At 51.3% G+C, this 26,887-nt stretch overlaps 1 protein-coding gene across 19 annotated transcripts in view; it reads right to left on the reverse strand.

Moving 5' to 3' along the window:
- Window positions 1-26,887, reverse strand: part of SCN5A (sodium voltage-gated channel alpha subunit 5) — a 134,521-nt gene that overhangs the window by 48,368 nt on the left and 59,266 nt on the right. For 11 of the 19 annotated variants that reach the window (XM_084987718.1, XM_084987708.1, XM_084987717.1 and 8 more), the window contains 9 exons: window positions 21,621-21,712; window positions 17,762-18,001; window positions 16,369-16,432; window positions 14,994-15,135; window positions 14,306-14,503; window positions 12,982-13,161; window positions 11,985-12,356; window positions 7,992-8,124; window positions 6,815-7,053 (listed from right to left, as the gene is read on the reverse strand). In XM_084987718.1, the coding sequence (XP_084843844.1) occupies window positions 6,815-7,053; window positions 7,992-8,124; window positions 11,985-12,356; window positions 12,982-13,161; window positions 14,306-14,503; window positions 14,994-15,135; window positions 16,369-16,432; window positions 17,762-18,001; window positions 21,621-21,712 (1,660 nt within the window). Of the gene's footprint in view, window positions 1-6,814; window positions 7,054-7,991; window positions 8,125-11,984; window positions 12,357-12,981; window positions 13,162-14,305; window positions 14,504-14,993; window positions 15,136-16,368; window positions 16,433-17,761; window positions 18,002-21,395; window positions 21,488-21,620; window positions 21,713-26,887 lie in introns of all 19 variants that reach the window. The other 8 variants (XM_084987716.1, XM_084987706.1, XM_084987720.1 and 5 more) reach the window with 2 other exon arrangements.

Below are 26,887 nucleotides of genomic sequence, written 5' to 3' on the forward strand. Positions count from 1 at the left end.
CAGACAAGGCCCTGTGGCAATGGGCTGGGAGCAGGGATTGCTGCTGGCCCAGGGTGTGGGGAGCGCCAGGATGGCAGGTAGGTGGGCACCTCTGCACTGCCATCCAGGGCACCACCCATCAGCCTAGCCCTTGTGACTTCACTGGTCCCTTTAGTATTTGTGCCCGGAGGGAACTGTTCTTCCACCAGCTGGGGTCCTAGGGAAAGGGGACCCCCCGAAATCCTCCAGCCTCAGCTCAAATTCCTAGGCTGCCCTCACATGTGAAGACGGATCCTTGGGTTCTGCCCCTTTGCCTGGCTCCCATAGCTCTTCCATCCCTCTGACCAACTCGTCTTCCAGCCTTGCTTGCCTCCTCAAGGCCTTTGCACTTGTGGCTTCCTTTCCCTGGGTCTTCCCCTCCCCCAATTCACAGGACTCACTACCTCCTAGTCTCTGCTGAAAAGCCACCAAATCAACTAAATGAAGTTTCACAACACTTAACACATGGCCCTGCCCATCAGACTCCTTATCCCTCCTCCTTGCTTTAGTTTTTGTTCCTTCACATACCACCCCTCTACACACACACACTATACACACAGCTGCATATCTGTCCAGTCGCCTCCATCCAAAGGCAGCTTCTAAGAGTTAGAGCTAAAGGATGTAAAGCAGATGCTGCCTAGGAGAGGGCAGTTATTGTTCTCACCAGCCTCATTTATTATGACTGCCGGGAGCTCCAGGCCCAGGCAGAGGCTCCAGATACACACAGCTCTGCCTGTTTTATAGGCTCACTGAGATCTGGCAGGAAGGTTGTGAGTGTGGGGACCCACCTCCCCTGACTCCTGGCAGGTGGTCCAATGAACCATCAGTGCTAATGGTGGCTTTCCAGGAAGTGGAAGGGCTTTTGAAGAACCCCAGACTCCCCTGACCTTGGCTTATGTCTTTCATGGGGTCATCCTGCACATACTGTAAATATGCTTTTGAAACATAATACCTTGTAAGATCCTTCCAGGACAATTAAACATCATCTAAAGCATTATTTTCTTTTTCCTTTTTTTTTTTTTAATAGTTGTGGGATATCCTACTGTACAGATGTGCCATAAGTAGTTTAACCACTTCCTTGTGATGGGCATTCTTTTTAATACTGTATGTATTAACATTGCCATAAGACCCTTTCACATATATACATATTTTAAAACAACTTGCCCAATTCTTTCCTTAGGATAAATTTCTGGAAATGGAATTGCAGAGTCAACAAGCCTTTTTTTTAGAGATTCTGATACATAACAGCTCAATGATCCTCAGAGATAGGTTTTAAACAATTCCATGAGCCACATGGGATAATGATTTCCTTCATGGAGAGGCTATTACTGGGTAGTCCGGTCCCACTGACCTTTCCAAAACAGCAGGACACAGGCCATCTTTCATTGTTGTCCCGTTGGACATTTCTTTGATTTTTGTATTTCTCTTTTTGTGAAATTGCCTGTTCTTATCCTTTGCTTCTTTTCTATTAGGCTGTTTGCCCTTTCTTGGTGCTACTTATAAATGTACTTTATTATAAATTAAGGGTATTATCCCTTTGTCTACTGTATGCAATTTTCTTGGTTTGTCATTTACCTTTGTCATTGGGTTTTTAAATCACAATTTTTTTTTTTTTTTTTTTTTTTTTTGTCTTTCTTCTTTCTAAGGCCGCACCTGCAGCATATGGAGGTTCCCAGGCTAGGGGTCTAATTGGAGCTATAGCTGCCGGCCTACTCCAGAGCCACAGCAACACAGGATCTGAGCCATGTCTTTGACCTACTACACAGCTCATGGCAATGCTGGATCCTTAACCCACTGAGCAAGGCCAGGGATTGAACCCACAACCTCGGATTCATTTCCGCTGTGCCACAATGGGAACTCCAATTTACAAAATATTTTAAGCATATAAAAATATGGAATAATATAATAAATACCTTTGTACTCACTACCAAACTCTACCAAACATTAACATGTTGCCACATTTGCTTCAAATCTTGTTTTACTTTTCCTTACAAAGTAATAGCAGAGACTTAAGTAGGTTTACCATATGCCAGGTTCTGTACCAGTGCTTTACATATAGTGAATCAGGTCATCTTCACAATAACCCCATGTGATATTATTGTTGTTATCCCCATTTTACATAAAGGGGACCTGAGACACAGAGAAATTAAGCCACTGGCCCCTATAATGGAGCCCAGTGTGAACCTAAGTTGGTTGGCTTCTACGGCAAAGACTTCACCACCCTGTGCAGCACAGGTAAGACCCACAGAACTAGATTCACCCCAAGGTAATCACCATCCTGAATCTGATGTTCATCATTCCCATGCACGTTTCGACCGTTTTGATGTGTAGCATTTTTGCATCGTTTTAAGGTTTATACAAGTGGGCCATGTCATATGTGTTCTTTTTTGCAGGTTCCTTTAAACATCATGTTTCTGAGACCTACCCATATTGAAATAATATATGTATTCCTTCTAATTGTGCACAGTATTTCATTGTAAGAATACACCATAATTTATCCATTTTTATTATTATTATTTTTTTGTATTTTTTAGGGTTACGCCCGCGGCACATGGGGGTTCCCGGGCTAGGGGTCGAATTGGAGCTGTAGCTGCCAGCCTATGCCACAGCAGTGTGGGATCCGAGCCGTGTCTGTGGCCTCCACCATAGCTCACAGCAGCACTGGATCCTTAACCCACTGAGTGAGGATTGAACCTGCATCCTCAGGGATGCTAGTCAGATTCACTTCTGCTGAGCCATGATGGGAACTCTAATTTATCCATTTTTAAGTGGGTGGACAGACATTTATGTTGATTCCCATTTTCCCTGTGACTAACAAAGCAGCCAAGAGCTTCCTTACACATGTCTCCTTGTAGAGACATGTGAGATTTCTTAGGAATATATCTATCTGAAATGGTTAAGTTATAGATTCTGCATCGCTGTGATTTATCAGATACTGTACAACTCTTCCCTGAAATGGAACCCACATTCTTAAGAAGTGTGAGTTCCTACTGTTTCATATGGTTGTCAATACACAGTTTATTTTTGCTTCTCTTATGGGTGAGAAATAGTATCTCAATGTTGATTTAATTTGCATTCCTCTGTGTTTCTTTTCATTTGTTTATAACCATCTGAATTTCCTCTTCTGTGATTTGCCTGTCATTTCCTCCGTCCATTGCTGTGGTTGTGTTTTTGGCATTGGGTTGTCCCTCTTCTCTGTACTGATGTGTAAGCATTTAATAGATAGTCCATGTCTTTCCAATTAAATACTTTCCATAGTGTCAATTTCTAGTTTGCGGTAGTGATTTTGCTGTGTTTACGGTATCCTTTATAAACAAACTTAATATAAAAATATAAATATAAATTTACCTATGTTATAAACTTAACATAGGTAAATTTAGCAACCTTTTTTCTTTCATGGTGTGAATTTTTGCATTGTTGGAGAAAGCCTTCCCAACCACCCCCCACCAATTTTAAATATGTTCCCCCATATTTTATTCTAAAAGCTTAAAAGTTTTGTTTTAATGAATTTAGGTATTGAATCCAATTTCCTTGAAACTAATTAGTGAGTATTGTGTGGGGTTGGGATCTATAAATTTATTTTTGCCTGTAAAGATAAACATTCTTCCCAGCACTATTTATTGAATAGTCTGTCCTTTTCCACTGATTCATAATGCCACCTCTGTTATTTATCAAGTCTCCAAATATTAATTTCCTATCTCTGACTTCTTAATTTGGTAGTAAGGACCATTTTTCTATATTTGCACCGATACTATAATGTTTTAATTACTATAGCTTATATTATGTCTTACACATGGTAGGGGAAGAGCCTCACTTTATTCTTTAGTTTGTCTTGACAGACTTTACTTTTCCATTTGAATTTTAGGATTTCCTTATCAAGTCCCATGAAAAACAACTTGTTAGGATTTTGATCGGAATTATATTAAACATCTAGGTTAATTTGGTTAAGAACTGATATTTCTATAATACTCAGACTTTCATCCATGAATGTGACAATTTGTTCCTGTAATTTAACTCTTCTTTTACATTTTTCAAGGGCTTTATAATTTTTTCATGTCAAATTTACAATCTCCTGTTACATTTATTCCTAGATTCCTCACAGTTTGTATTGCTATTGTAAGTATTAACTTTTAGAATTACTCTCTCCAAATGAATACCGATGGTAACTAGGAGCAGACTCAACTTTAGTATATTGAGCCCGTACCTACCAACATTGATGAACTTTCTTACTAGTTCTTGGATTATTATTTTCTTAGATTATTGCTCTAGAAATAACATAATTTGGAAAATAATGTTAGATCTGTTTTCCTTCCTTCTTTTTTCTTCTCTTACCATGCTGACAAGGACCGCCAGTGTAATTGGGGCTGGAAGCAGATGGGAAAGCAAGAGCTGCAGACAGCAGTGTAAGGCACTGGATAAGAGCATGGGCTCTAGAGACAAATGGCTTGGACTTGAATCTTGGGTCTATCACTTCCTGGCTGTGTGACACTGGTTAAGTTATTTCACCACTCTGTGCCTCTGTTACCTTAGTAGTAAAATAGGGGTAGTAATAACAGCATCTCCCTTACTGGTTGTTATAAAAAAAAAAAATGAGGTGTTCAACAAGTATTATCTGTGCTTACCAGGTCAGGGTCACTTTGTGTTAATTTTTTAGGCACAGGTTCCAGGATATAAATTTGATCTCCAAATCTATATAAAGCCAAATTCATAGTCACAGGCTTCTGGAGGTTACCTCCCCCACCAGTCCTGGCTGAGAAGGACAACCTTCTTTCTTTATGTCCCAGGTTCAGTGCATAAATTTTTTCTAGTTCACCATTTTATTGAACGTAGGGTCATATTCTTACAGAGCTACCTGCACTGTCCCAAAGACAGGTCTTGCCTCTGCCCGTTCATTGAAATCCAAGCCCCCAAATTTACCTAAATCAGCGCTCGCCCCACCCCCAGGGCAACCACAGAACGATGTCGCATGTTTACTGCTATGGTTTTTAAGTCCCTCTTTGTTTTTGGCACTCCGGAACTTTTGTTACTTTCTTGTGAGCTTTGCTATGCGTGTTAAAGAATGGTTGCTATATTTTTAAGTGTTTCTTAGTTGATTTTCTTGTCCACAATATTGCTAGGCACAGACATTGCATTTGGCTTTTACCTTTGTTTATATGATGGGCTAAATGTTAGTTAAATCTAACAGTCTTCTTGATGGGATTTGTCTTCAGCGATATGTTTAGAAAGGCTTTTTCCATTCCAATGTTATTTACTCATGCTTATTTTTGAGGTTTTGTTTCTTTACACTTAATATTTAAACTATCTAGATTAGATTAACTGCAAGACAATCAAAACCTTACTTACTAGCAATAAAACTATCAAATAGAACAAAATATTGCTGCAATCCAACTACACGACCTATTGCTATAACTGAACCACAAGTTTAACACAACTGCAATTCAATCACCACTAAATGGGCCAAGGAAGCCACCACTGCTTTTCATCACCTTGACTTGCTGCTCAGTTTAACCCAATGGTCACCGTCCATTAAAACTGCGTTCAACCGAAACCCTATGTAACTGTCATCTGAAGACCACCCAACACAAGGCAGGTACAATTGTGCCACGAGACTCCTGCAGATTGAGATCTGGCTTTCCCTCTGTTTGTATACAGGAGAAGGAAAGAAAAGCAGAATCATAGCAAAAAGGACACACATTTGTGAAAAAAATTTGAGAAGACCCTGTGCAGAACTATCCAGAGTTCTGGATGTGGAAAGTAATAAGGCGAGAAAACCTTCACACTCCACAGTGCAGGAGACCTGTCTGCCCGTGGGGGCCACCTGTGCAGCCCAATACAGGGCTGGGTGTGCAGGAGAAGAGAGCTTAGACCGAATGTCCCCCTCCCCACCCAACCCCGGCGATGATTCCAGGAGCTCCTTCCAGAGGCCAGGGGGCTCTTTGCAGCCTTGCCCTAGGGGCTTCTGCAGAAGGGCTGTCTCTGTGTTTACTCAGACAGAGCCAATAGAACCTTGCCCTTCAGAGTCTGGGGACAATAGCTACATGCTCAACTCTGCCACCACTATGTCACTCCTTCAGCCTCAGTTATCCTCTTCAGAGCAAAGAGGTAGGACTTGATTTGGTCTCAAGGAAAAAAAAAAAAATCAGAATTAGAACCCAGACATTTTGACTTCCAGGGACAGTCTCTTGAGTAACAACAAAGATAATAACCATAACTTGTTTCTTCTGAGTGCTTACTGTTTATCAAACTCTGAGCCAAGCACATTACACACATTATCTTATTCAACCCTCATTAGTTTCCAGTGAGGCTGACATTGTCATACTAATTTTACATTTATTAAATTCAACCAATATGTACTGTGCCAGTTACTAAGTAATTTGCTTGAGGTCACATAGTAAGAGCTGAGTCAGAATTCAAATCTGGCTCTGCCTGATTTGTTCATTCCATCCATCCATCCATCCATCCATCCATCCATCCATCCCGTAAGAGAACTGCATCTTTTTGTATACACTCTCTTCCTCCTTTACTAACTGCCACATCTCATGTCCCCACACACATTTCAGGCTCACCCACAATTCATTTTTGTTTTCTAGGCTTTGGGCATCTTCATCCCCAACCTCTCACTCCCAGCTACATCTCCCAGCTCCCGAGACTCCTTTCTCCGAGATGTCTTCCACAATGACTCCTACCTTCAGAAGATTCTGAATGCCTCCCCACTTACCACCAAGGCTGTGCCAGCGGGCCAAGAGCCTGTCACACCAGGACGCCCATTTGAGAGTCAGCTGCCAGCGGCTCTTACCAGGTTTCCAACCTGCAGCATCTCCTCGAATTCAGTTGTCATGTTGTAATGCTCTAGTGCCATGAAGAGCGTGTTAAGCACGATGCACATGGTGATGGTGAGGTCGGCGAATGGGTCCATAACCATGAACTTCACTTTCTGCTTGATGGACATCCACAATGGGCAGCACTCCCAGATCAGGTAGCGCTGGGCAAAGCGGTTCCAGCATGGTGGACACTTGCGGTGAGATTCCTCCAACTCTAGCGGTGGGGTGGGGGGACAGGCAGAGAGAGCCAGTGAGCTGGTATGTTTTTTGTTGTCTGACTCTTCCATAGCTCTTGGTGTTCCAGAATAGATGTATGACTTACAGGAGCTGACAGGGCTGCTACATACCAGGGAGACAGGAAGAGGGGCAGGGAAAGCTAAGGGAAAGCGTGTCCCATGTCCTGGCTCCTTACTCTGGGGATATGGGAGAAGACGACCACAGGGACAGGAAACCAGGATAGACATGGGCAAAACTGGAACAAGACAGATTAGGACAGATGTGGGCTCTCTTGAGACAACACTCTGAGCTAGAGGAGGGGCACTCAGGGAGGAGAGGCTGAGACAGCATCTTAGACAGGCAAGTTCAGAAATACCGAAACCCAGGCCCCAACTAGTAGGAACAGATGTGGCTATCTGGGACAGGTCAGGACAGATGCAGGGGTGAGGGGTGCCTGGGACAGGAGGCAACAAATTGGAGGCGGGGGTGCCAAGTTCAGAATGGATCAGATGTGGGGCTGCCTAAAGTAGCACTGGCTCAGACAGATGTAGGATGCTTAGAATAGCCTGGGGCAAATTTGGCAAGGGCTGGGGGATAGGCTAGAACAGGCATGCTTGAGACAGGATGGTCCCAGCATACATGAGGATGCTTGGGGAGGACAGGATGAGACCAGCCAGCACCTGGGACAGGTCAGGAAAGCTGTGGGGATGTTTGGAAGAAACAGAGACATGGCTCCTGAGGACATCCAGGACAAAACAAGTGGGAACAGATACAAAGACACCCAGGTCAGGCAACAGAGACTGAGCAGTCAGGGACAGCTTGGGGGTGTCCGAGGTGGGTCAAGTAGCCAGGGCAAGGCTGGCTCAGGCTGGGGGTAACTGGGAGGGTGCTCAGACCAGAAGCGGGGAGTGTTTGGATGACACCAGGGGTGCTGACCTTCCAGTACGCTGGTGAGGACACTGACTGCGCTGAGGGCTCGCTGTCGCTCTCCTGGCTCCTCGAAGCCATCTACACATGGAGCCTGGGGAGTCAGCGTCTGCGGCCTGCCTGGCTCCTCCGATGGTGTGGTCTGGGTGTAACCGGGAGATACGCATCAGCTTGGGGACGGGCTTCCGCCTGGACCTGGGGCAGCTGCCCAGACTCAGGTTGGGATGTGACAGGGGGCCAGGATGGGGGTCTTGATGGGACTCCAGGGCTAGGCTTCTCTGCTCCAACTCCCTTGCAGTTAACAGCTACCTCCACCCCTCCTGTCAATCATTATCTCCTTCGTTCTCTTTTTTTCTTCACCATCTCTCATCAGTGGTGATTCCTGAGTGTGGACAGGAAACTACATGCACCAAGTTCTTTTAACCAGATGCTGTCTTATACATTAATACATGCAAAAATGACCTGGGAGTCTTAATTGACCCCAAGCTCCCTAGAGTCAAGAGCATAAAGCAGCTGAAAAAAAATCTACCAGGCTACATGGTGACATTAACAGAAGCAAAAAGCACAATGCTTACACATAGCTGGTGGGAGCTTTTGGGGAGGCAGTTTGGCTGTATCTACCAAGAAAATTTTAAATTGGCTCTGCAACTCTGTCTAATCTAACTTCACAAATAATTACATACATACACCAAAAATATGTATGTGGTGATGTTCATCGCAGCATTGTTCCTAATACCATAAAAATGAAACAACTGATCCATAGGCAGAATATTAAAATCAATTATGGATACAATGTGACTCTGACACAGACAGTAAGGAGACCCAGACCAAGGATGAGGCATGGGTGTTCCCATGGGTGCACCTTCAAGACAAGCAGTTTGATGAAAAAGCAAGAGAAAATCTGGAAGATACACACTGAGGTGATAAAGTATCTCTGTCTGGGGTATGGGACTGTGCCGGAGGGCCAGGCCTTTGCTTCTGCACTTTTGGATTTGTTTTCAACCTGGTGCACCATTTTTGTAAGCAAAAGAACTACGTCTGTGGGTGTTCCCGTTGTGACTCAGTGGTAATGAACCTGACTAGTATCCATGAGGATGAGGGTTTGATCCTTGAATCTGCTCAGATGGTTAAGGATCTGGCCTTACTGTGGGTTGTGGCATAGGTTGCAGATGCAGCTCAGATCCTGCGTTGCTGTGGCTGCGGTGTAGGTCGGCAGCTATAGCTCCAATTTGGCCCCTAGTCTGGGGATATCCATGTGCCACCTGTGAGGCCCTAAACCACAAGAAAAAAAAAGAACTAGGTCTGCCAACAGAGTTGGGGCATGCCCTGATAAAGGGGGTGGCCGGAGACACTCCCTAGGTCTACTTTGAACCCCCCACAGAACCAAGGGGGACCTGCAGAGGCTTCACATCAGTATGGCCGTGTGTAAGCACAGTCCCCGAGTTCACACTGGGGCTGATGAAAGCACTGGGCTGTTCTGCGTGCAAGAGCGAGGCTCTGTAAGCTCTGTAGGTCAGAGGGAAGCTGGGCCTAGGCAACCCCGGGTGGCATGGCCAGGGCCCGGGGTGGGTACCAAACCAATTGAGGCTCATGTTAAGGTCAGCCTTTGCGACTGACCAGGAATGCTGCCTAGGGAGGTAATGAGCTCCCAGTCATGGAAGTATTCAAGCAGAGGTGCCTGAGAGGGCTGAGGAAGCTGATGGAACAGTAGTACCCTAGGGCCAATGCAACCACAAATCCGGCCAGCGGAACTCACAACCATGTCTTCAATTCTCCCAACGTCTCTCCTTTACCATCTGTGACAATTTGGGTTATCATCCAGCAAATATTTACTCTTTCCTCTCCCACTGTGAGTAAAGCAAAATTCCCTGTCCCACTGATGACACACTTGCTTTGGCCAAGTGTCACTAGGGACCCAGTGGAAGCAGAGAAAGCATCCCCAGAGGCCTGTAGCCTGCTAATCTCTTTAACTTTTCAACATCTCCATCTTGGTTCGCTAATTCTTTTAACTTCGCAAATAACCCCCTTGGCCTGCTAATCCCTTTAAGGTTACAAATGGGCCTCACAGAAGTGAGAATGGGTGAAGTCAGAGTTCCTGGTAATGAAGTGTTTGAACTCGGATTCCTCCCGACATGTGCAGTACAATGAGATGATTTTCTCCCTAATGAGATTAGGAAATTCTATTAGCGCTCCAGCTGCTGACCTGATTCCACAAGGCTGAGGCTCCAGGGCTGGACCTGCAGCCACCGGGAATCATTGTCCCTGGGAAGCCAGACATCCCGCCCTGCGGGTGATGGCCAGGGGTCTCCCCAGACTCACCCGGAAGCTACGGCCTGCCCCCACTGGGTTCCTAGGACCCTCTCCTTGACTCCCCACTTGAGAGGAGGGTGAGGGCCCCAGGCACTCTGCAGTGTGCCCTGGGAGTTTTTACTCGTTCATGCTCCATAATAACAATGATAGATAATAATAATTACTTGAACATGAGGCAAGTACTGGTCTAAGCATCACACAGGTTTTAACTCAGTCCTCACTACAATCTTCTGAGGCTGATATTAACTTTGTTTCCACTTTGTGGACGAGGACATTGAGGCACAGAGAGATTAATTAACCTGTGCAGAGTCCCACAGCCTGAGCCAAAGTCTGAGCTGGAGCAAAATGGGTCATTTGGCTGTGAGCCACTCTCTTCAGCCTGCCTCCACCTTCCTGATCAAGTCTTCCTGTCTTGTCCTGCTTCCTCAAAAAGTCTGTCCTTCTCTGCCTCCTGCAGCCTCAGGGTCTGAGCCGCTCCTCCGCCCTTTTCCTGGGTGGACTGCTCTGGGCACTGCGCTGGGGGCAAGGGTCAGCAAGGGCACTCCACGGCTGGGTATGCAGTCAGCAGCCTGTCATGGGATCGACTGAGCGAGCGATTAAAGCTCTGACTGGCCACTCAAGATCTGGCCCCTCCCCATCACCTTTCTGACAAACGCTCCAACTCCTCTCCCCTTTACTTCCTGGGTTCCAACCTCGCTGCCCTCATTGCATATCCTCCAGTAGGCTAGGCATGCTTCTGCCTCAGGGCCTTTGCACTTGCTGTTCCTTAGGCCTGGAACATGCTTCCCCCAGATGATGTAATGACAGTATTTACTATGACATTATCCCCACATCAACATACTCATGCACGACCTGATCGCTTTACCCATATTAGCCCATTCATCCTGGCATCGATCGTGAGGAGGGTATTTTAAATCCATTTTACAGACGAGAGACCTGAGGCACAGAGAAATAAAGTAACTTGCTCACAGCCATCTAGATGGTAAGTGATGCGCCGGCATTCAAACCCAGTTTGTCTCCAGAATCTGTGAAGCCCTCTGCTACACCACCCTCCCCCGGCTTCCGCCTCACCTCCTTCAGGTCATTGTTGAAATGCCTCGTAATGAGGGGGTTCCCTCTTCCTATTGCCCGCTTCTGTCCCCCCATAACACTTAGTACTTGGACTAATATTACTTGGCCTTTATCAGTTTATAAAGTACCAAAATATTTCAAACTTGATGAAGGATTGTTGCCCAGAACCTCTTAAGTGTCCCCTTCCCACTCTGGCCCTTCTCCCAAGACCCCTACATTGCCCATGAGCTGGAAACTCTCCAGTACTCACAGCTGGCACACCAGGGCCTCTAGGACACTGGTCCTGGGCCACCACAGACTCTCAGTGCCTGACCAGTTGCTATTTAACTATCATCTTTCTTTATTACCGCTACATACCATACGTACATGTAGAAAAACATACACACACACACACACACACACACACACACACACACACGTAGTTTTTCTTTGGTTTTTGTCTGTCTGGAAGCTCTCTGAAGGAGAGATATTTTTTTGGGGGTGGGGTAGACTTATTCACCCCCAGAGCCCAGCATACAATAGGTGCTTAGTAAATTCTTGGCAAGTTATTTTTAGACCTGGCACTGGTGACCAGTCTGGGAGACAGGATCTGCCTGGCATAGCATGGATGGGCTGGCTCACCGTGTCCGGAGGCCGCTCCAGCATTGTAGGGCGGAGGAGGCGGCTCCCTGGGGAGGTGGCCTCAGGGTCGCCTGCCCCCAGCAAGGAGACCACCCCATTGCAGTCCACAGTGCTGTTCCTTTTGCCATTGAGGACGTGACCTGGAGTTGAGGCTCCGGGACTGGGCTGTCCCTGGACACTAGGCCGGCGCAGGGGCCAAGGCACCAGCAGAGACGTGCGGTGGCTCTCGCTGTCCCCTGCTGTGCTGTTTTCATCATCCGCAAAATCTGTTTCGGAACCCAGGTCTCGCCGGCGGAAGGTGAAAATGCTCCCTCGGCTGGAGCGAGGCTTCATGGAGGTCCTGCTGAGTCCCTGGGTGATGCTGAAGCGATTCTGAGGGTGCGTAGAGAGGGACATGACCTAGACAGCTCTTGACCTGCTCCCAGCCTCTCAGGTGTGGCATCCACCCCAGCTCAACTTGGAGCATTTTGGGATTTGTCAGCCACGTAGAGACTGGGTGGGCTAAGCCCAGGGGAGCAGAAGAGGGATAGGGGGTTAAGGCAATCCTGCAACTCCTGGGATTTCTCCTCACCCAAAGCCTGCGCCTCTGAGGCTCTGAGATTGAAGCATATCTGGGGGAGAAGGGGGCAGGGAGGCTCTGGTGGTGCAGACAGCCTGGGCCTGAGCAGCACCTCGGCAGTCAGCCATGTCCCTCACTCACGTGGGCATGTCCTTGAGCTCCTACCAAGCCACACCACGGGTGTCCCTCAACCTCAGCCCCAGTGCTGGGGACTTAGCTGAGGTTGGGGATATCCTAACACCCAAACCTACCCTATCCCTCAGCCCAGGGCTCTTCCACTCCAAGGGTGGCAGGGCAAACAGGAGGGGCTAGGAGGGGGCTCAAGGATGCTCTCCTTGGGAGCAACTGTGGGAGCTGTGACAGCACCATGGGCCTAGCACTATGGCCTTGTGATGCCAGATCCACCCTCCAAGGGCCAGAGCCACGGCCGGGGATTACCATTGCTCTGGGACCATCCTCTGAGTCAGACTTGGGGAACCGGTCATCCCCACACTCCTCTGTTCCTGAAGACATTCGTTTTCTCCTCTTGCTCCTTCTCTCATGGGAGGTTACTGGGGCCAAAGGGGACATTTCCAAGGAGCTGCGAGACACGGTGTCCACACCCCTGATGGTGAGGGCCTGGAAAACAGTGGAAGAAAAGGTTTTGGTCATTGAGAAGGACGGCCTCCGGCCACGGGAGGCCAGGAAACTCTCAGCACCCCCATTTTTCCTCACAGTAAGTGGACTTGCACACTCACCCCCAAACAAGGGCATCATGGGGCGATGAGCTCATACAGACCCAGGATGTTTTGAGAAAGATCAGATGCAGAGTAGAAGAGAGTAGTGGCTGAAGTGAGCAGCTCTTGGAAGAGTGGAGAGTGAGGGCAGGTGTGTGTGGGGGTGTGGATGAGCAGAGGTAGTGACAGAACTAGAGGGCAGCGGATCTTCTAGAAGGCTCAGCTAGCCAAAATGGGTGCTGGAAGAGGCGGCATGCATGGGGCAGTGAGAAGCAAGTGATGTCCTCAGCCTGGCTTCTAACTCACTCTGCAGCTAGCCTCTGACACCTATCGTGTGTGGACCCGTGAGAATAACCATGGCTGCATTGCCAGTGTTTATTTTCTGAGCCTGCTCAGGTCTCCGACCATGGAACTATCTCACTATCGCATCAGAGGGTATCCCTTGACTAAGATAAACTTTGTGCATGGACCCACGGTTCTCTTTCACCCAGCATGCACTAGGCTCACAGCCACCACCTTTACCTACCTAGCACCACTGTCACCTGGAGGGCATCACGGTCACAGGGAAGAGATTTCCCCAACAGGAATTCTACTCATAAGGCCCACCTTTATCCAGCAGGCACCACATGAACAAGCTCTGTCTTTACCCAGCAGATACCCCATTCACAGGAAATAGCTATACCCCCCAGACACTTGCTTTACCCAGCAGGCATCATGCTTATGGGCACCAGTTTTACTCAGCATGCATCAGTCACAGGCACTGGCTTTACCCAGCATGTATCAGTTATAGGCACCAGCTTTACACAGCAAGCGCCATGCTTACATGTACTAGCTTTACCCAGCATCATGCTTATGGGCACCAGCTTTACCCAACATGCATCAGTCACAGGAACCAGCTTTACCTAGCAAGCACCATACTTACAGGTACCAGTTTTACCTGCATCACTTATAGGCACCAGCTTTACCTAGCAAGCACCATGCCTACAGGCACCCACCATCAAGTGAGGGCTTGGTCTGGAGGCTTCTTGGCTACAATGCTCACCTACCTCATGCTCTTTCTTGAGCATCTCCATGGCTTCCTGAAATCGCTTCTCCTTCTCCTCCGTCTCAGCAATGGTGGCTTGGTTTTGCTCCTCGTAAGCCATGGCGACCACAGCCAGGATCAAGTTCACCAGGTAGAAGGAGCCCAGGAAGATGACAAGCATGAAGAAGATCATGTAGATCTTCCCTGCGGACCTCAGGGTCTGGAGGAGCAAGGGGGAAGAGGTCATCTTCACTGGGGCCCCTTGTGGGTCAAGGTCATGAATTCCAAGTTGCCCAGCCTGGCTGGGCCAGGGGTCCAAATGGCCACAGCCTGGGGAGGGTGTAGACCGTATCCCACCTATAGAGGGAAGTGTCCTAACCCACACACAGGGGGCAGTGCCTCACCCATGGAAGGAGGCAGAATGTTCCAGTTGACAGGAAGTATTGCATTACATAGGGTGGACAAGTGTCCCAGTCACAGAGCACAGAGTATCTTACACAGAGGGCTGGGAACTTGGCCGCCAGCAAAAGGGAAGTTTCTTTGCTTGCCGAGCCCCCATCCCTCAGAGGTTCCCTGTCCCTCCCTCTATTTTGGCCAGCAGGGAAGTTGCTGGGGCCACTTGGGGCTAGTCACCTGTGCAGCCTGGGCCCTGATGATGGACCCTGAGCCTGTTCCTGGCAGCCCCCCGCTGGCCCTGTGTGCTCACACACCTGCTGGTAGAGGCGCTCCCAGCAGTCCTGCGTCATCAGTCGGAAGAGTGCGAGGAAGGCCCAGGCGAAGGAGTCGAAGCTGGTGTAGCCGTGGTCAGGGTTCTCGCCTGCCTTTAGGCACCGGTAGCCCTCGGGACATGTCCTGCAGCCAGACACGCCTACTCTGTCCTATGCTGTAAGGGGACCTCTGTCCCCCAAACTCTAGCCTCACGAACCTAGTGCCACTCTGCAGGGTCCCGCCCCCGTGACTTTTCATGTTGTGCCTCCTACCTAGGACAGTGTCTTCCCCTCTCCTCTCCCATCTGTACACTGCCAGGCCTAAAGCCAGCTCCCTCTGCCCACGTGACACGGCACCCCAGCTGCTGAGTCGCCTCTCCCCTCACAGAGGGAGTGCCAAGGGCCTGGCTCAGGTTTCTTCCTCTGCCTGCCTACCCCAGGGCAGACGGGCATGGTGCAGGCACGCAGTGGGAGCAGTGAGGCTGGGCTGAACAGGATGGAGCCAGGGCCACGGGGCTGTGGGCTGATTGTGCAGCGAACGGGCTGGGGCCTGGTCGCATCTGCAGGGGACACCTCTCTCCCAAAGAGGGAGCAACGGGCCAAACTCACAAGTGTGAGAATGTGTGAGAGGATGGGGACAAGGGGGGCTTGGCAAGCAGGAGGATGCAGCCAAGGGGCCTCCGTGCCTCGCTTGTGTCCTAATTAAGAAATTAAGACTTTCTCTTTAGAGCGACTGGAAGGGCTCTGGAACTTCATATTCAAAGGTGTGGGACAAGAGGCCCGAGGAGCACCGCCTGTAGGCAAGCCTGCGTGACCTTCTCCATAGCAACCTGCAGCATAGTCACACTGACCCAGGCGCTGGTGTATACAGGGCCCAGGAAGCTGCTCAAGGCTACTGGGCATCTCTGGGTTGCATGCTCAGGCTGCAAGTCCAGGCCCCGCTAAGCCTGGTAGTCTAGGCTGCTGGGGGAGGCCATTCTCGCCCTTGACCTGATGGACTGATCAGGAGTGAAGATTGGTGGAGGAGGGGACTGCCCTGCGGGGATTTGGGAAGGGAATGGTGCCAGGGCTGGGCTGGTGAGGGGCTCTGCAGGGCTTCCTGGGCTGCCTCCCAAGTCTGCTCCTCTCCTTAGGGCTCTGTGTGCCCTCCCTGCGGAGCTGAGTCCACACCCCTTTCTTTACCGCTTCCCAGCTGTCTTTGCATGGTTGGGGTAGGGGGAGCTGCTAGGGGTCCGGCAGGGAAGCGAGGCAGTGAAGGTCTTGCTGTCCCTGGGGTTGAGGGCATAAACTGAAAGCATAATCAGTTGAAAAAGCACCAGGAGACTCCCCTTGGCTGGGGTGAGGTGGCCCCGCAGAGGGTGTGGGGGGTGCTACGTACCCAGCGTCGGAGCTATTCCCACACAGTAACACATCGGAGGTGCCATTTTTGAGCAGGTAATTTTCTGGAAGAGAAGCATCCGATGATGAGGGGCATGTATGGCCCAGACTCCTGAGGTTTCCAACCTGCGCCCAAGGGCTTTAGAGCAGTCGAGATACTGCTGGGGTGGAGGTGTCTTCCCTCCATCTCTCTGCCCTCTGCCCTCTGCCTGGCCAGGTCTGAGGCAACTCTGGCTGAGGCCCTGGCCTTCTTGCTCCTCCTCAGACGTTTAGCTGCCAGTGTCCCTAGCAGACAAAACAAGTCCTCACAGGGCGCGTCCACATCCTGCCTCAATCACTCAGGGGGCCACTCTGAGCCCTACACTTGGAGGTCAGGGCCTATTCAGACAGGGCTGGGGTTGGACCAGGTGAGACATGGGACACCCAGTCCTGTCACCTCCACTCTGTGACCATTCACCAGTCTCCCTCACTCCCCACCGCCTGCTTTAGTCTCAGGCAGTAGTTCTCCAAGGGTGGTCCCCAGGCCAGCAGCGTCAAGCAGCAATTGGGAACTGGGTAGAAAGGCAACCTCCCAGAAAGCTGAGCAGGTGGGGCCAGCAGTCTGTTATCCGGAGTCCTCCTGGTGACTCTGGTGCTTATGGAAGCTTTAGAATCACTGCTACCTGAACACAGCTGAATCATAAGCAAATTTACTCACTGCGTTTCCATCTATTTCTTTTTTCCAAAGTGGACTATAAAGCCAGAGGCCTTAATTTCAGAGTGGTCCTTGTGGTCTGGGACCTGGCTTTGTACGAATGTCTACCTTTGGTCCAGACCGCTGGCTCTAGTCAAGAGGTGCTGCCATCAGCCTAAAGGATGGAAGTCTAACCTACCGGGTGCTGAAACAACTCAAGGGGCTCATGAGGCTTTGCACAATCACCGAGTTTGTCCTGGGGTGCACGTGTATGGAATTAACATCCCAACAAAGATCACTGAAGTGACAAAGCCCGTGCCAGGCAGGGCTGAAGCCACCACTAACTTCCCTAGCTCCGTCCCCCACTCTTTGCCAAGTGAACACTCCTCTCTCTGCAGACAGACTGCTCTCCTCACCATTCCTGACCAGCCAAACACTGCAGCTGCCGTGCTACCAGCTGCCCTTCCACCCACCTCCACCATTCCCGTTCTTCAGGAATCTCTCCCCATCTAGCCCGAGAACCCAGATGGGCAGGTGCTAAGCCCGCTCCCCTCCTGTGCTCTCTCGCGGAGCCCAAAGGGCAGGGCTGGGATCCCTGACACACAGCTGGCCTCTAGGGGAGCAGTAGGGCTTGGGCGTGCCTGGAAGGAGGCCTGTGTGGGAGGTGCCCCGCCCCGGGGTCCCCTGCATGGCCCTGCCTGGGCTGCAGAACCAGGCGCACCTGGGTCATTGAGGTAGTGGTCCAGCGATTCCCAGAGCAGGCCGTCGGCCTCCACGGTGCCGTCGGTGCCATTGGTACCATTGAGCACCGTGAAGTTGCGAACGCACTTGTGCCGCAGGTTGCCCATGAAGAGCTGCAGGCCGATGAGGGCGAAGACGCTGAGGCAGAAGACTGTGAGAACCATCACGTCAGCCAGCTTCTTCACAGACTGGATCAGCGCCCCCACGATGGTCTTCAGGCCTGGGGGAGGCGAGAGGGGCAGGGGGTCACCCATGGCGCCACACCCCCGGCTCCAGGGGCAGGGTCTGGCCTGAGGGGTGCTGGGCCGAGGGGGCAATCATGAGGTGGGGGCAGGGGAAGGAGGCCTCTCGTGCTTTTTAGACTAAAGCCCTCCTTTCCTCTGCTGCTGAAGTCTGTTCTGACCCCCTCAGGGCTGGAGTCCAATTTGTGTATTTTCAGAGGGACCTGGTTCTCTTCTCTCTCCACTAGCCAAATAATGAAATAAGTTTGGAAGATGCTGCTTCCTTGAGAGAGAAAACACCCAAAGCCCACCGCCCTCTGGTTGGTCTCGAGGTATGCCAGGCCTGCCCTTAACTGTAGTCCCTGGAAAGGAGACAGAGGGCCAGGCCTTTTCCAGGGCAGTAAGAGCCTTGATCTTGGTCCCAAAACGGGGACACAGCCATTCCTGGTAGGGGAAGGCAGTGTGTGTGTTGGGAAGGTTCAGAGAGGGGGCTCTGGCAAGGCTGCAGTGGGTAATGTCCTAAGGGGCCTGTTCTGACTTGGGCCCCACTTTTGGGAAAGGCTCAGGGGCAGAGGAGGGGTTGACCTGCTTTGCCTTTTCCTCCTCCACCCCGTCCCCCTGGAAGCCATCCAGTCCAGCAATCCCCCAAAGCTGAGAGGCCGTGATCTGTTAGTTGCACGGCCCAGCTCCCTGCAGAAGCCAGTACTGCACAGAAAAGCATGTGTAGACACCTTCGGTCTGACACTCGGCTACAGTCCTACGACGACAAATTCACAAGTTCGAGCAGAGCATCAGGAGTGAGGGGGCTTCTCTGCCAACAGCAGGGACCCACCTCCTCTCCACCCCTCCCCCCATCAAAGCGGCCAGATCTCAGATTAAGCTCCATCCATCCATCGTCCAGCCGGTTAATGTGTTAGGAGCACCCGTGCGGCTGTGCCCGCAGCTGCTGTGCCCACAACTGAGAGACAAGGAGGCAGCAATGGGCAAACACAGGAGAGGGGAGAGGAAGACCTCCCCACAGCACCACCAACGCTGCTGCCTGCCCAGGGCCCAGAGGCACTCAGCGTTCTCTGTGAAATCATCCTGGCAGATGTTGGCAACTGCCTGGGCAGTGGATAAACCTCGTTTGGGCCCGGAGTGGTGTTGGGGATGGGGTCCGCGAGCCCTCTGACATCCAGAACTATGCCTCATCCCTAGCAGAGCTTCTAGGACCCTCAGTAGGCACCTAGTTCTGCTCTCAATTCCTGAAGACCCTGCCCACAGAGTGGGGCGTGGTGGTGGCGGTGGCGGGGGGACAAAGTGCGGGTGGTGGGCAGCAGCTCACATATCCAAAGTGGACTCTGCCTCCAAAGTATCTTTGACACAAGGCCTCTAGTTCAAGGCTCCGCAAAGCACCTCCTGGTCTGTGGAGTGTCCTTGGGGACAAACGGTTGGTGACCCGCTCCTTTAACCATTTCTCATACTGATGACAGAGTCTACTTCTGGTAAAAATGATTCCAACCAAGTAAAGGGAATTTTTTCTGGAAAGATCCAGGAAGGATGGGTCCTGGGGGATCAAGTGGGAAATTCTCCTGCCACTAGAGTTCTAACAGACTGGGTAAAGAGCCCTCGGACCCCCGGCTCAAGGGACACCTCCTCCAGGAAGACCTCCATAATGCTGACCACCACATTTTCCTAATGCCCACTTTCAGAAGTTGCTGTCTGCTGCCTCACTGGGTAGCTGGCAGCTTTGAAGAGATTCGATGGGGCTGGATTGGGGTTGGCAGGCTCTGTCCTATAACTCCAGACTAAGAAATATCTTCCTTTGTCAGCCTTTTGTAAAAAATAAAGTGGAACATGCCTGCTCTTAATTGCTGTGGTCAGTGTGCTTTCCTCTCCTTGCAGGTTGTGTGCAGCCAAGTCCCAGGGCCCTGGAGGACAGACCCCGAGGCGTCTGATTATGAGTGTGTACTAAGGTCAGTGATGCCGTCTCAGTGGGGTGGCTCCATGGGAGTTGCAGCAGACTGTCCCACTTGCTCTTAGCAGGAGTCTGGGCCACTCCTGGGCACATCCCATGGTGGGTTCAGAGCCAGGAGGAGCATTCTGAGGCTCAGTGTGAACTCAGCATAAGTGGGGGCTCCTCTTATAAGATAATTAGTCCCAGCAGGGGAGTCTGAACTCCTTCAGAGAACTCAGAGCAGGGCCCCTGCCTCCCCGGGGGCAGCACCAGCCAAATGCTTTCCAAGTCAAGGATGAATACAACCATTTGGGTTACCTAACTCCGCCTTCAGCTCTCACCCCTCCCCAGCTCAGTGTCAGGCAACCTGCTTCCAGCTGACTTCTTCTTCTTCTTTTTTTTTTTTTTTTTTGCTTTTTAGGGCCACACCCATAGCATATGGAGGTTTCCAGGCCAGGGGTCCAATCGGAGCTACAGCTGCCAGCCTACACCACAGCCATAGTAATGCAGGATCCGGGTCACTTCTGTGACCTACACCACAGCTCACAGCAACGCCAGAGCCCTCACTGAGCAAGCCGAGGGATCGAACCCACAACCTCATGGTTCCTAGTCAGATTCATTTCTGCAGTGCCACAACAGAAACTCCTTTAGCTAACTCAAAAGAAGTGCCTTCTCCAGTTCTAACTTTCAGGAAAGTTTCTGGGAAGAGCCTCTGGGCTCTGAAATTGTCCTGTTTTTGAGAGCTTTCTTGGATGGATGGTGTGGCCTGGCTTTCTGGAGAGGCCGTCTGGTCTTAGAAAGTTTCCCGGGGACAATTGCCAACATCTGTCAAGGAGAATTTCTTCCCGAGGCTACCATGCACGGTTTGCTAAACCTCTACCGCCCATGCAGCGAGGGCTGTTAGACGCCAAGGCCTGGTGACTGACACCTGTCCCCAGAGTACGCTCTGTTTCAGAGAGGGGGCTGGGGTGCCGCTGTGTATGTACCACCGTAGGGGGCACGAGGCAGGGGCAGGGCGCTCAGCCAGGAAAGGCTGTGCCCAGGCTGTCCTTTTTTGTCCTGGGTGTATCTGTGGCTTCCCTCTTTTAGTTCCTTATTGGAGGATAATGCTTCAGGCTGAAGCAATTCCCATATGAGCTTTTAGCTATTCAAATAGTTGAGTCAGGTCTGGGAAAGAAATCACTCTCTCTGGAAGGATCTGGGTTCAATTCAGGACCTGCCATGGGGTTCTCTGTGCCCCTGGGGGTTTGTGATGGTGGGCTTTGCTGAGGGGTGGGCAGTCTGAAGCCCATTTTGTGCCACATCCGCTGCCAGCAGCCCCCTTGCCCGAGCCCTAGGAGAGGTATTCTGGGGGCAGGCACATTCGAAGGGGCCTTCCCGAGGGTTGCCTTGGCTCCCAGGTCACTGGAAAGGCCCAAGCATGTCCCTCCAGCCTTGGCGTTTAACCTGATTTTCACCTGAAATGACTGATATAGTTTTCAGGGCCCGGAGGACTCGGAAGGTACGTAAAGCTGAGACATTGCCCAGGTCCACAAATTCAGTGGTGTATCTGTAACAAGGGAAATTCACACACGAGACAGTGACAACACGCCAGTAGGACACACGGTCAGAGGAGGGGGTGGGGGAGACAGAGAGAGAGTCACTTGCAGCTGAGACCTGGGAGGCAAACCTGGGCATCTTACCTGGGATAACTGAAATAGTTTTTAGAGCTCTCAGGACTCTGAAAGTTCGAAGAGCCGACAAATTGCCTAGTTTTATATTTTCTGATACATACCTGCAGAATTAAACCACAGTTATTGGGAATTACAAAGCGGTACCTCAGCCCAACCTCCCCCACCAGCCCTCTCCCTTCTCCCTGCCGCCACCATGGGAAGGGCTGTGCAGGACCTGGGTTCTCCCCTGGGTTTTCTTCCTGATCTCACCCCTCCCGATGGGGGGGATCTCAGCAAGGCGGCCTTAAGGGTGTCCACAGAGCAAACTCCCAGGCAGCTCTCTCAATGATGGTCCTGCAAATAACCAGCACCAAGAGGCAACTACTCTGTCACATTCTCTATGCCACTGGGGACTGTGGCCATGGCATGAAACCACGTGGTGGGTGGTGTCAGGCTGGGGACACAGTCAGGAGGGAAACTCTGTTTTTTTTTTTTTTTTTTTCTTTTTTTCTATTTAGGGCCACACCAATGGCATATGGAAGTTCCCAGGCTAGGGGTTGCATCAGAGCTACAGCTACTGGCCTACGCCACAGCCACAGCAATGGCAGATCTGAGCTGCATCTGTAACCTACACCACAGCTCATGGCAATGCTGGATCCTTAATCCACTGAGCAAAGCCAGGGATCAAACCAGCATCCTCATGGATACTAGTCGGGTTTGTTACTGCTGAGGCATGATGGGAACTCCCCAAGAGGGAAACTCTGGCTCAGGCCAGGCGACAGGAAGCAAGCAGGTTTCTGGTCCTAGTTTTGCTCTGCATCTTCTGCAGTGTCACCAGCTTGTGCCTGGCTGCCCTGATCCATGGGACCTTAAAGCTCTGGCTGAGACCTCCATGGAGGTCCAGGCCCAAATCTCTGTGCAAGGAGCTGCTCAGGAGTCCCTGAGGTCAGGAGGTGGAGGCGACCTGGGTACTCAAAGGAAGAAGAGTTCCCAAGATGATGATTTGGAAAATGAGACGAGCGGATGCCCAAACATTTGACTCTTCGACTACTCACAGTCAATGGCCAACACAAGAAGAGAAAAAGCAGGATGGATGGGGGGCAGTCCTAGGGCTGCACCAGCCCCTCTCTTATGAGTCCATCCCAGTCCTGGTGTCCCCCAATGAAGGCCCTGAGTCTCCATGGGAGGAATGACCTAGGGAGATGAGCAGCCCTCATCAGGCTCTGTCCTGCTCGGGCCTGAGTGGTGCTCAGCAAGGTTGAGTGGCCGTGGGGCTCCTGCCTGCACCTTGGACAGTTGTCCATTTGTGACCTCCATGGGCACAGGAGGAAGAAGCTGGCCTTCAGGGGGTCCATTCTGGCCTGCAAGGACCTTCCCAAGCAGAGTGTGAGGACATGCATGGATGGGCCATGTGACCAGGATGCCTGAGAGATGGATGGGCAGTGTGTGCCAGGGCCACTGGGACAGTGGCAAGTGACTTGTGATATTTAACCAAAGGTTTCACTCCCAGGGTGTCTGACATTTAACCGAAAGTTCTGATGTTTAACAAAGAACAGTGGACTCGGGATGTCTGATGTTTAACCAAGTGTGTCTGACCAGTGTCTGAGGGACATCAGCCCTGCGACACGGCTGAGTGTCAAGGGTGGGCTGACAGTGCCAGTCAGTGTGGACCTTCAGGCTTAGTTATTTATTTATTGTCTTTTTAGGGCCACACCTGTGGCATAGGGAAGTTCCCAGATTAGGGGTCAAATCAGAGCTGCTGCTGCTGGCCCCACATCCACAGCAATGTAGGATCTGAGCTGTGTCTGCGAGCTACACCACAGCTCACTGCAAGGCTGGATCCTTAAGTCACTGAGTGAGGCCAGGGATCGAACCCGCATCCTCATGGATACCAGTTGGGTTCGTTACCACTGAGCCACAATGGGAGCTCCCACCTCCAGGCTTCTTAAGAGCTTCCGCATCTGTCTTCAAGCTCTGGGTGTCTGCAGGGAGGGACTTGGCAGGTTGTGACAAGGAACTCAGTGTCCTAGGGCCAGCTGGATCCAGCCTGGTCCATCTCTGACCAACTCTGAGCTGACATCAGCTTCCTATCTGTCCACTCCTAGGGTTCCTTCATCTTCGTGGGGCTCCTCAGACCCAGCCTGCTCCTTACCCTCCACATCCCTTCAGAGATAGGAAGTCAGCAGACTCATTCAGCAGAGCCTTCGTTCTGAATGTACCAGATCCTCTCCATGGTGTGGCTTCCATTCCTTCCGCTGGACTCGGTGTAGCTTGCAAATTCATCTTGGGTGCAGTGATTAGATGCAGTGCTGTCGTCCAGTGGGAAGTAGAAGTCACCTCCCTTGTTCTGGCCCATATACATCTATTCATTGGGTTGATGCAATGATCCCTTTCAACTTTAATGGCTATTCCACTTTCTTTGAGGGCCCTGATCCTCAGGCTTGGAGTTGAGTCTGTAGTATTGCTAATGTCACTGCTCCAAGGGAAGCCATGGTTCCAGACTACCCATTTCCTGCTGCTGTTCCAAAGGGTGTGGTCTGGGATGCGGCTTTTCTTGCTCAGGATACTGGCTTCAAGGCTGTCTCTTTTGGTTACAGGGAATGGGTGCTGATCAGAGAGAGGATCACTTCACTTGTCCCTGCTTCACCCTCTTTTTTTTTTTTTTTTTTTATTTGGTCTTTTGTTGTTGTTGTTGCTATTTCTTGGGCCGCTCCCAGGCTAGGGGTTGAATCGGAGCTGTAGCCACCGGCCTACACCAGAGCCACAGCAACGCGGGATCCGAGCCGCGTCTGCAACCTACACCACAGCTCACGGCAACGCCGGATCGTTAACCCACTGAGCAAGGGCAGGGACCGAACCCGCAACCTCATGGTTCCTAGTCGGATTCGTTAACCACTGCGCCACGACGGGAACTCCTGCTTCACCCTCTTGACCCTACCTGTCTCCATCTCCAGGGAAGCCCTAGTCCATCTCTTGCTTGGCTTTGGCCTGTCTTGGCCTGTCCCAGGGAAGAACCTCCTCCCCACCTGCTCAGGGTCCCCAGTGCAGACAGTGCTTGCCCTCTGCTCAACACCTGCCAGGCACAGGGAAGCTAAGAGCCCGAGGTGTGTGCTCCTGGCAGACTTCAAGGCCAGCTGTATGGCTGAGAACAGGGTGGGGCTGGTGGCTGTGTGTGGGAGAGCAGTCCTGAGGAGGAGGATGCCTTGAGGGTGGGGTGCAGGGTGGGGTGAGGACAAGGTGTGTCTGTGACCACGTCTGCCACACGGGGGCTGCTGCCTCTTTTATATGATCCAGAACCTGGTGCCTGGCTCCTTTCCCTCTGGAAGCCCCAGACCCCCATGGAGGCCTCTCTTGGGGCTTCCGGAGTGTGGCAAGGCAGGAGAGGCCCTGTATCTAGCAGAGGGCCATCTTCAGCAGCAGTGTGGATGGAGGTGGAGCTCTGCTCCTGCCAGGCTCCTCCAAGCCATTGTACTCTGCTGACTGTGGCCAAGCTGCTGGGCAGGGATGGACAGCTGGGGTGGGATCATGGGCCCTGACACAGAAGGAGCAGATGGTGGTGGGTGAGAATCCCACCCCATCACACTAGCCCCAGCACAGGCAGAGCCTTTGTGGAGGCTGAGGAACCACGAGGGAGGCAGACGCTGGCCTCCTCCCTCTCTCGTTGGGCAGCCCTCCCATTCCAGGTAGATGGCCCCTCCTGTGCTGCGAGGCAGAGGTGCAGCCAGCACTTAGCTACTGTGGTGATTGCCACCCTCTCCTCTCTGCCCTCCCTCCCTTCCCCTCCAGGTTTGGTTTCCATAACAACCCTGGAAGGTGGGAGGCTGCACTAACTAGCAGGTAATGCCCAGCTGGGAGGGGCCAGAGGAAGAGCTCGGGCTGGGGGGTTGCAAGTTGAACCTGGCAGGCTTCCTGGTGACCTCTCTAGAGTGGGTGGCGGGGATGAGGTCGAAACCTGGCCAGAAACATCAGACTGGGGGTGCGCATTGCTATGAGTGAGGAGACTTGCTTGGAGCCCCGGTGTGGCTGCCGATTCATTCTATCATTTTAGGCAAGTGGTGGGAGCTCTCTGAGCCTCAGTTTCTCTAACCGTAAAATGGAGGGTAGGATGGGCAGTTTCATTGAACAGAACCTTTCTGCCACTTAAGACTCCTTTGATTATTCTAGGAGTCCCACCTTATTGAGCCATTTTGGCTACAGCAGAATGCTTTTCACTGCATTACCATGGCAGTGATGGCTTTCATAAGGCAGGAGCACTGTCAATCAAAGTGCTAGGCCAATCCAGCCCAGAGCACAAACCTGCAATCCAGTGGGCCCAGGCAGCCCCAGGGGAAGTGAATGCACCATTTCTGGGAGATGCTCAGAAATGTGGAAATAGTCGGGTGGCCTCTGAGGCCCTGTTCTGCTTTGTCACCCCCAGTTCTGATACAGAGTGAAGGCAAGAGGCCTTGGTGAGGAAGGCACATCTGCTCTGTGATTCTGAGTGGAGGGTGCGATTTCCCATGAGATTGCTTGGGGATGGACTGGGATTCTCTCACGAGATGGGCCAGAAGGACTTGCTAAAGGCTGGAGGGAGAGGATTCAGAACATGTCCCAGAGCCATGGGCCGAGGACAGGCCAAAGCCTGGCTCCTGCCATTGCACGAGGGGCCCGGGTTCTGGGAGTATTGCTGCCATGACATGGTTCTGTTCAGGTTCCAGGATGGGAAGGTAGGAAAGGCTCAGGCAGATGCTGCATCCTCCTGCTGAAGCCCCTTTCCTGAGACTTCAGGCCCTCGGGGGCCCAGGGAACACTGCCCCCTCCTACAGGACATCTTGGAGCCTGGGCCTGGCCTGGCCATCCTACCCCATTCCCATCAGTGCAGTCTCCCTGCTCTGACACATATGGGGCCCTCCCTCCCTCCTTACACCTCAAACTTGCCTCCCCACTCTGCTCTCAGCTGATGACCCTGCTTCTCACCACTGAGAAAGTAGAAGCAATCAAAAGAGAAATTCCTTCCCTCATCATCCGCTTCATCAATCCACCTCCACTGCTACCTGAAATTCTGCTTTTCCTGCTCTTAAGGCCAACACTCCACCCAGACCCTGGATTCCCATCCATCGTGCCAGCTCAAGGGCTCTGCTCCTGCAATTGTACCCTCTTCCCCAGTCACCAGCTTCCTCTCTCTCCTGGGTCATTCTGATCACCCTGCAAAGATGCCTCCCTTTGTTAATAGTCCTCCTTTCTGGCCGCCACCCTACTTTGGGTCCTGCTTCACAGAAAATCCCACAAAGCCAGTGGGTACACTTGCTCCACCAGCC

The sequence above is a fragment of the Sus scrofa genome, chromosome 13 (genome assembly GCF_054392235.1).
Source record: "Sus scrofa isolate SSC_HxYL_T2T_F1_AM1 chromosome 13, Sscrofa_HxYL_maternal_Yorkshire_Landrace_v2.0, whole genome shotgun sequence".
Taxonomy (NCBI): Eukaryota; Metazoa; Chordata; class Mammalia; order Artiodactyla; family Suidae; genus Sus; species Sus scrofa.